Raw genomic sequence first — 10,349 nt, 5'->3', positions numbered from 1 at the left:
TTTAGTTTATTTCAAGAATATATAAATATTTTAAATAAAAATAAATGCATGTATCATCTAGATAATTTTGATAAAAAAAATATTACATAGAAATTATTCTAATAAACAAAAATTTTTGTTTAAGTAGCTGAATATGTTTCTTGAAATAACAAAATATTGATATATAAATATTTAAATATATCGATATTTTGTTATTTCAAGAAAAGAAACAAATATCGTCCTATCAAATTGTATTGATGGGATGATATTTCTTTAATTGCAATCCCTTTCAAGTTGTTTTTTACACAGCTAACTCACACAAATATGGTAGTTTATAATTATTGAATTACAAATTATTAGACAGGATCCTCACGTACTCATATAAATTTAATTTTCTTTGAAATTTAGAAATGCAATGTAACAAGGTTCTTTTAAGAAGACTTAATAATGTTTATTTACTTGTTACTTAATAATTTCAATATATAAAAATTATAAAATAAAATCAATAATAAAAATATTAAAAAAAAAACATCTATAAGAATAAAAACACAAAATAAATGGACTTTTTTATTTAAAATGTAAAGAATTAGATATTTTCATATATAGGCTAATTTATAAATCATATATTTATTTAAAACAAATAAGAATAGCAAATCTAATTTGTTTTAAATGGAATCTAACCATTATTTCCAGAATCACAGTTTGCATCAATAACCAGAAAACAATTATCTACATATGGAGCTACTAATCATTATTAAAACCATTTTAGTTTTTTCTTTATATTACAAAATCTACAGTCTTGTCATCACATAGCTACAGATAAAATATACAGATAAGTTTTTACAGTAAACAACTTAAGAATAAGCAATTAAAGTTTCAACAGTTTATTTTATTAGAGATCAGTTTAAAACTAACGAAATGTTCCTCTTTTGTTTCTACTGCAGCTAATGAATGAAAAACAACTGATTTATTTCCACTTTTATATGAACTCTTTTATTAGATGAGAGGGATATTTTTTTCAACCTCTCATGTTTCAGGAAAAAAATATGAATAGTGAAAAACAAAACTTTTATTTACAAAAGTTAGATACATTTTCCAGCTACTTTTCTACATAATTGCTATTTCAATTTAAGCATTTATCGTACTGTGACACCAGCTTTTCTATATCTCATTAAAAGAAGGTCCCACCTGGTTATTCAGCCAACCTTTCACAGTAGCCTTCAACTCCATGTTAGTTTGGAATTATCTACCTTTCTAACCACTGCTTCATATAAGTGAACTGATGGAAATCACTTGGTGCTAAGTCTGGGTTGTACTACAAATAGTCAAACACTTCCCATTTCAACTTCAGGAGGAGTTTTCATCCCAGTACATGACCATCACTACAACCATGTACTGTAAGACTCTTCAACTACAACAGGCAATACAAAAAACAAAAGAAGGAATGATGTCATTGAGAGTTGTCCTCATACCTTACACAGAAAGCTAGAACTTCTTTAAATAAGTTTCACAAAACCTTTCACTCTTTTTCTAGCAGTTTCTTAATCCGTAAGAGAACAAATGTTTTCAGCCACTTTAAATGATCATGTTCAGGTTCTATAACATTGGAACATCAGTTAACAAATATTTGAATGATGTCATTGTTTACAAAAGTTTCTTCTTTCTTATGACATCATTGTTTTTAACAAAAATTAGACTCTTACGGATTAAGAAACTGCTAGAAAAAGAGTGAAATGTTTTGTGAAACTTAGCTTGTCTTCATACTACAGACACAGATATTTCTCCAGAAGTTCAAGTGGAAGTGTTTGATTATCTGCCATATTGTCCAGATTTAGCACAGGTGATTTATATCTGTTCACTCACATAAAACAATGGTTCTGAACTAACATGAAGTTGAAGGGTTGATTAAATGACCAGACAGCAACTTTCTTTGATGATATAGAAAAGCTGGTACCACAGTATGATACATGCCTAAATTGAAACAGCAATTACATAGAAAAGTAGCTGAAAAGTGTATCTAACTTTTGTAAATAAAAGTTTTGTTTTTCACTATTCGTATTTTTTTCCTGACACATGAGAAGTTGAAAAAAAATACTCTTCATAATTAACTTTTTTCTTTCATCTACCATATTTATAATAATAAAAACAAGAAACATTTTTATTTGTCAAAAAAAAAATATTGGTTTATTTTACTTGATATTTTCATAGCACATAGTCTACCTCCTATTTTTTTGTTCACACAAACATTGCACCAGTCTATATCTAGCATCTGCTACATATTGCATAGGTATTGGTAGTGGACTATCCAATGGTTTAGATAGTATGCACCTTAGCCCCTTCACTAACGTTTTCTTTATGTTGAGTACTATGTTACATATCACATGGTGCAAATACTATCTTCCGTCTTATGAAAGATAAAAGCATCGTTTAAATTACAAAGTTGTAGTACATCTCAAGTACAAAATGGTTTTTACCTGATTAAAATACTCAAAGGGGAAGAGACTTGACAGTGTCAAAAGTGGCAAAACCATAGCTTAGCCTTGCACATTCAAAGACATGCAGAGAAGCCTCATTTTGTCTCGCCACTCATTTTTTTTGGATGCTGTCAAGCCTCTTTCTCTTTGAATATTTTAACCAGACAAAAGCATTTTGTACTTATCTTGAGGTGTTCTATATTTGGTTAAAGTGTTCATGCACTTTAAAGAACTATCTTTTAATTAATCACATATACAGTTGCAGCATGGTGGCTTTTATGAAATTTGCTTGCAATAGAATTAAAACAACAGTGATATATCCACAACTTTGACTAACAATGAATACACAGTTTTCTTTATGTCGCATACCACTAAAAAGTGCCAAAGTAACGCAATGAATAAAAATACTACATTGTTTAAGAAAGATATTAAAGATAAGATTTAGGAATGCCTATTTTTAATATAATACAAATAAGATATAATATCATACGTTAAAAATATAAAATTTACGTCAAATTATACTTCTAATTTCTTATTTTCAAAATAAATGCTTTTCTAAAAATTCTAATCTAAGTAATTCTTTAAACAATGAACAACGATTATTACTTTTAATAAAAAAACATATAGATACAAATTAAAACAAAGATAAGAATTTGATAAAAACATTCAAAGTTCTTTTTTAAAATTAGTTCAAATCATCATCATTTATAAAAATTTATCAAATATAATTCAGAATTTTTTCTTACTGTTATTTTTTATATAATTTTGTAATTCATATATAATATCATATTTGTAAATTATACTAAAATTATACTACATAAAACAACTATTTTCATTAAATTCATAAATTACTTGGATTATTATTACACGAATATTATCTATAAAATATAATTACAGTACTAGTTTTCTTGTTTGCTCGATGTACATTCAATTATTTGATTTTATACTTGTATCTACATTAATCAAATGATTGAATATACGAACGTGTATTAATTTTTATTTAATAATCAGAAATTCAGTAACCGAATAATATCCGAAAATTTGTTACTTTTATAAATTGACGAAAATGGTTCGGTTTGACAAGATACGGCAGCACTTGGGCAATATTCAAAGAAGGCTTTTACGAGAAAATGGTCCCTATTTAGGTGTTAGAGACACGAAAAAAACCTCGAAAACTCCATTGATCAAGTGCAAACCCGCGACCGACTTACCATTGTTTAACGACGGGCTCGATAACAACGATTTCCATTATTTATTTCATTTGTGTATATTATAAATAGTACGAATCGTTAAAATATGTATAACTAAATAAACTTTTAATGCTTTTGTGAATGAATGCAAACTTCTTCCATCCTATAAAATGTCATCTACAGCTGTCAAATTACATAAATAAAATGTGGTTCAATATATTTTGTTGCCCTACATAAATACATTTTGTGAGATTTGATATATTTTTATATAAATATAAATTCATTATAAATACATTGACACAGCTTTTATGATTAATGTATTAAATACAAAGCTTCTGTATTATGATTACAATACAAAGTAGAAGTGAGTTTTAGGTAATTTGTTTAAAATAAATACATTTATACAATATATGAAGTGGCACCGCCAGGGGGATATTTTAACCCTTATAACCTAAAGTAACTTTCACTCAATACAACACCTTATAAATCTTACGAAATCAAATATTAAATGTAAAACTCACCTAAAAAATGTTATTACAAATGCCGATATGTGATATCGCGTGCACGAAGAGGTAGATTTTTTCGGTTTTGACGTATTATTTCTGTAATTATTAGTAATTTCACTGTCTTCGTATAAAACATCATCGTCTCCTGTCGCTGACATGTTTCCAACTACCACGTGATCAAACAATCCTGAAAATCCGAAGCCTCCTGGTGGCAGAAATTAACAAATGTTCCATCTGATCGATCCTAAACAGAATTTATTACCGCGTTGCGATTACTCGAAAGTAAAATGTTCGTTTAAGCGTAAAATAAGGGCGTTTACTTTATTTTAAATATTTTTAATTTTATTAATAAGTGTAAAATATTTAAATAACTCCAATTTCTTATTAGAACGAGTTAAAAAAAATCTCTATCTGGTTACAAATTATATATCGATTTTCGATATTTATGTGATAAGCGGCTATATATAACATACGACCCTTTTGTTAAATAGCAAAATATTATCGATAGAGCTATAATGGACAGCGGGTATAATAAATTCCGAGAATTGTCATAAAGATATAATATAAAAAACGCACGATAAATCTCAAAATATGTTTCAATAAGCAAGCTTAATTATAAAATTAAAGAGCGGCACTAATCTATCGCTTGTTTCAGATGAAATATAAAAATAATTATTAATACTCGAGTGTTGTAAACAGGTTAAATGTCGTTAATAATATTTATTGTTGAAATTTATCGAGACAAGAAATTAATTACGATAATTATAAATTAAAAAAATGCATGTATAGATGAATAGTATTGTTTTTATATATAATGGTTTAATGCTTATATCCTATAGAAAAAAAAACAAAAGAAAGTTATTTTAATTGTAAATTATAAAATTATATAATTGTTTAATATTAGTCACCTATGCCAATGTGCAGCGGTATGAATTTAATTTCGCTGTATTTTATAATTATCCGAACATAAAGTCCAATACGTTGCTGTAACTTTGTAGATAACGTTTTACGATAGCTTTAATATTAAAAAGTAGATAATTTAAATTAATAAAAAGTAAAATTTAATTTTAATACAGTAGAGAGATTGCGGCCGAAGTTTTCAACGCGAAAACGTGTACATCGGACGTTCAGTTCCGCCTTCCTGTAAACCTAGAAGTTTGGAACGTCGAGCATGATTCCACTGACGTTCCAAACGCCATTATTAAACTTTTAGCCAAACTTTAGCGATTTTCCAAACGCCAACATTAAACTTCTAAGCTTATACAAAGGCGGCACTGAACGTCCGACGTACACGTTTTCGCGTTGAAAACGTCGGCCGCAACGTCTCTTGTATCTAAATACGTGTTTACTTTCGACGTTCTTAGAAAAACAGGCCTTAAGTTGAGTTTGACCTTCATTTTCGGTCGTCTTTCCATCAGGACAAGGAGTACAATCCCCTCTTCCAAAATACATCTGATAAGTTCCTTTAGGGCAAGGTTTATTTTCATTTTTAATGCAATATCGTCCAGGATAACATGGAACTGAAAGTTAAAATTGTTATTTTCAGTTTATCTCTTACTTTTTTCCCCTTTTTTTTAATATCTATAATACATATATACTTCGTAACATCGCTATTATCTTGTTGTAATGTGATACATTCCGACTTATCCATCAATCATTGCCGAGATATAATAATGATTAGATTAAGAATTTTTGATACCATTTTTAAAAAAAAAATACCGCTTTAATTTAAATTATTATTCATTAGAAAAATAGAAATAAAAACAGAATTTAAGATCTACTTACTGCAATGATTAGGTTCTACAAAGTGAAATCCTGAATCACAATGGAGAAAACTTTGCCCTCTAATACTCTCACTAACTAAGTATCTCCTGATAATGATGTCATCATTAATTAATACGCCTATTTCTTGATAAAATCTAGTAGCGATCTACAATAGAAATGTATAGATTAAATGAAGAATACACTGATAATAAGTATAGATTAATTGATTAGATATCGAATAAATCTCTGGAATTTGAAACGTGCGAGTTAATCTTTAATGAATTATTTAAATATAACTGCATTAAAAATTATGTATAATATAGAAAAAAGCTGGCAGGGAATCTTATACAACTATTTTCCTCGTTTTTATTTAAAGTTTTCTTGCAAAATTTTGCCAAAATTGGAGTTGCTGGGTGGTGAGGATGGTCGGTCGGACTCTCTCCCTCACCACCAAGCAACCCCAATGTGGGTCTGGCCGAACCCATAATGGAATTACTTAAAATGGCCCATTTAAAGAGCGGAGAGAGCTTTAAACCACAAGAGCACCACCAAGCAACCCCAAGGTCTGGCCGAACGAGCGGAGAGAGCCTTAACAGCACCAAGAGCCTTAAGAGCACCAAGAGCACCACCAAGCAACCCCAAGGTCTGGCCGAACCCATAATGGAATTACTAAAAATGGCCCATTTAAAGAGCGGAGAGAGTTTTAAAAAGTAATAATTGATAAAACTTACACTTTTCATTTCATTCTTTTGGAGTTTTAGAAGACATAAATCTTTACATTTATTTGAAGAACGAAGAGTAGATTTAACATCGATAGATATATAACAAATTTCGCTTTCCTATAGATTTAAATAAGAATAAATAAATTTCATTAGAAAGGTTGCGGTTNTACCCATTTTAAAAAAAAAATACCGCTTTAATTTAAATTATTATTCATTAGAAAAATAGAAATAAAAACAGAATTTAAGATCTACTTACTGCAATGATTAGGTTCTACAAAGTGAAATCCTGAATCACAATGGAGAAAACTTTGCCCTCTAATACTCTCACTAACTAAGTATCTCCTGATAATGATGTCATCATTAATTAATACGCCTATTTCTTGATAAAATCTAGTAGCGATCTACAATAGAAATATATAGATTAAATGAAGAATACACTGATAATAAGTATAGATTAATTGATTTGATATCGAATAAATCTCTGGAATTTGAAACGTGCGAGTTAATCTTTAATGAATTATTTAAATATAACTGCATTAAAAATTATGTATAATATAGAAAAAAGCTGGCAGGGAATCTTATACAACTATTTTCCTCGTTTTTATTTAAAGTTTTCTTGCAAAATTTTGCCAAAATTGGAGTTGCTGGGTGGTGAGGATGGTCGGTCGGACTCTCTCCCTCACCACCAAGCAACCCCAATGTGGGTCTGGCCGAACCCATAATGGAATTACTTAAAATGGCCCATTTAAAGAGCGGAGAGAGCTTTAAACCACAAGAGCACCACCAAGCAACCCCAAGGTCTGGCCGAACGAGCGGAGAGAGCCTTAACAGCACCAAGAGCCTTAAGAGCACCAAGAGCACCACCAAGCAACCCCAAGGTCTGGCCGAACCCATAATGGAATTACTAAAAATGGCCCATTTAAAGAGCGGAGAGAGTTTTAAAAAGTAATAATTGATAAAACTTACACTTTTCATTTCATTCTTTTGGAGTTTTAGAAGACATAAATCTTTACATTTATTTGAAGAACGAAGAGTAGATTTAACATCGATAGATATATAACAAATTTCGCTTTCCTATAGATTTAAATAAGAATAAATAAATTTCATTAGAAAGGTTGCGGTTGAAGTTTTCGTAAACGTCGAACGTCGAGCGTAGCTTACGAGATAGCGGCGCTCGACGTTCGACGTTCACGTTTGAGAGATGAAAACTTCGGCGGTAATCTCGCTATTATTTAAAGATTTATATTACGTAAATTAAAATATTAATTTAAATCAAGTATTTATTTTCTAAATACTGTCGAACCTGTAGATAACAATTGAATGTACAGTATATAAAATTTGTTAAAAGCATTCTTTTTAAAATTAACTAAAAATGGTTTGCATTAATATTCATTTTTATAAATTTAAATAAAATCATTAATATTCATTAATATAATTCATCAATAGAATAAAATTTAATACAGCTGTGACACATTAAAAGTTCATTATTATTTGAATGTACTGTATTATTGTGTTCAGCTCCTTCCAACATCTGTACTATATCAAAGGACCAAATTTTTAGTAAGTAAATATCATATATATCTTGTTTTATTGCTCTGTTATTCCTATTATTTAGAGATAGACATAGGAATAAAAATGGGATTAATTTTTAAAATTATCAATAGAATAAAATTTAATACAGCTGTGACACATTAAAAGTTCATTATTATTTGAATGTACTGTATTATTGTGTTCAGCTCCTTCCAACATCTGTACTATATCAAAGGACCAAATTTTTAGTAACTAAATATCATATATATCTTGTTTTATTGCTCTGAATTATTCCTATTATTTAGAGATAGACATAGGAATAAAAATAGAGATAGACATAGGATTAATTTTTAAAATTATTTATATATTGACCTATAAATTAGCTATATTACATTCGAAGATCTATAAAATGTTTCTATTTAAAATTTTATTTTATTTTTTAAGGGATAAAAACAAGAGAAATCCCAGACGTATGGGTTACTCTATATACCATTTTCCTGTCATCATCATAATTGCATCCGTGAATTTTTATAAATTCCGCCTTGCATTTTCTATTATGACAAAGTTTTGTCCAAAGTTCATTTATTTTTCTTTTTATATACTCTAAATCTTCCTCAGGTATGATAGTTTTCCTGATATTCTCGCTACTATCATACATATCCACTTCATAACGATCGTAAGGTGTGACCAAATCATACACTAAAATAAAATATACAAAAATATATATATATTATTAGAGAGGTTGCGGCCGAAGTTTTCATTTTTATAACGTGAACGTCGAACGTCGAGCGCCGCTTACGAAATAACGGCACTCGACGTTCGACGTTCACGTTTGAGAGATGAAAACTTCGGCCCCAACCTCTCTATTATTTATATATATATATATACATAAATAGATAAATTTCAACGAACGTACCAATAATTCTATGATAAAAAGAATTAATTTCTCGCGTATTATTCTTTATGGTACATTTATAATATCCCGTATCTGATACTTGAACGTTACGTATTCGTATGGTTCCTCTTTTCGAATCCACGTCAATTCTAGGTTCTAAAAGAGTCATATTTGCATTGTCTGTCCATTCGTAACTAATTTGCTTCTCGTTTCCCGAAATATAAAGTGGATATTTAACTATAGGAGTGATACAATTGAAAATTATATTCTGTCCTTTAAGTACTCCTCGATGTTTAGAAAGGAAATTTTGTGTTTCCATTTCTAAAAAAAATTATTAAATAATAAATATAAATACTTTATAAATATGTAAATTTATATTTTAAAATAGCAACTTACTGGCGTTAGAAGTTTGCAGAAAGAAGAGAAAAACGTATAGAAACATTTCTAAGCATTAAACTAGAAAAATATATATATTTAAATTAGTTAAATTTACATATCTATTAGAATATTGATTACCTTTACATATTTATTAAATATTTATTTATGAAGATATGAAATTAAATTGTAACAGGAGTGAAATACTCACATTAAATTCAATTTTTTTAAATAATAAAATGAACGTTAAGGAATAAGTATTTCTGTTTTTATAGGGAAAATTCATTAATTTTCTTCTGTCTTCTATTTTTAAAATTTCGAACTTTTATCTTTTTAAAATCTTCATTACGTCAGATAAGAATTAGTTAAAATTAAATGACAGTAAAAATATATTTAAAATGTCTTTAAAGATATAATAAATAAGTAGTTGATATCTGTATATGTATGTAGCGAATGCCAAGTTTACAGCAGTATGTTACTTGTATGCTGTTATAGAGGAATACTGGCATGCTTTCAATGCCACAGGCATAACTATGTGCGAAGTATAGTTGTGTGAGTCGGGTAAGTAAAAGATTAGCCTATAGTTATGTTTCAGACATTACTGCACTCCATGAAATTCAAATAGTATCGCTAATATTCTACAAAAGGGCTCTTAAAAGTTCATTATATTCAGAGTTTTCTGTATACGTGTTTCTTGAAGATCTTCCATCGTCAAGCGTGTGATCATCTATCTAATCATGAAACAAGCGGGAACAGTTGTAATGGCGTCTTTGTCCGTCGATTGAAAGAGCCTAACTACAAAATTCCATCTCTTCCCGTACCATCGCAATGATACGGGAAGAGATAGGGTTTTGTAGTGAGGGGGTTTTGCTTGCCAATGCATCGGTGGCACTAGCAAATTCGCATGAAAGACA

At 29.1% G+C, this 10,349-nt stretch overlaps 1 protein-coding gene across 2 annotated transcripts; it reads right to left on the bottom strand.

The window, feature by feature from the left end:
- Positions 1-4,035: 4,035 nt before the first annotated feature.
- Positions 4,036-9,703, bottom strand: LOC111623723. Of its 2 annotated transcripts, XR_002756471.1 has the most exons (10): positions 9,647-9,703; positions 9,457-9,516; positions 9,082-9,381; positions 8,656-8,864; positions 7,602-7,709; positions 6,892-7,036; positions 5,499-5,669; positions 5,058-5,164; positions 4,907-4,982; positions 4,036-4,393 (listed from the first exon to the last, which is right to left on the bottom strand). XR_002756471.1 is itself a non-coding variant. In XM_023366408.1 (9 exons), the coding sequence occupies exons 2-8, from the start codon at positions 9,500-9,502 to the stop codon at positions 5,106-5,108; spliced, it is 1,038 nt and encodes a 345-aa protein (XP_023222176.1). In that variant the 5' UTR covers positions 9,503-9,516; positions 9,647-9,703; the 3' UTR covers positions 4,036-4,393; positions 5,058-5,105. The 2 variants fall into 2 exon arrangements, 1 of the variants encoding a protein (XP_023222176.1); XM_023366408.1 differs by lacking the exon at positions 4,907-4,982.
- Between the last annotated feature and the right edge of the window lie 646 nt (positions 9,704-10,349).

Source organism: Centruroides sculpturatus, unplaced genomic scaffold, assembly GCF_000671375.1.
Source record: "Centruroides sculpturatus isolate CEXI.00-Female unplaced genomic scaffold, Cexi_2.0 scaffold80, whole genome shotgun sequence".
Lineage (NCBI taxonomy): Eukaryota > Metazoa > Arthropoda > Arachnida > Scorpiones > Buthidae > Centruroides > Centruroides sculpturatus.
This window is presented reverse-complemented; position numbering and strand designations above follow the sequence as displayed.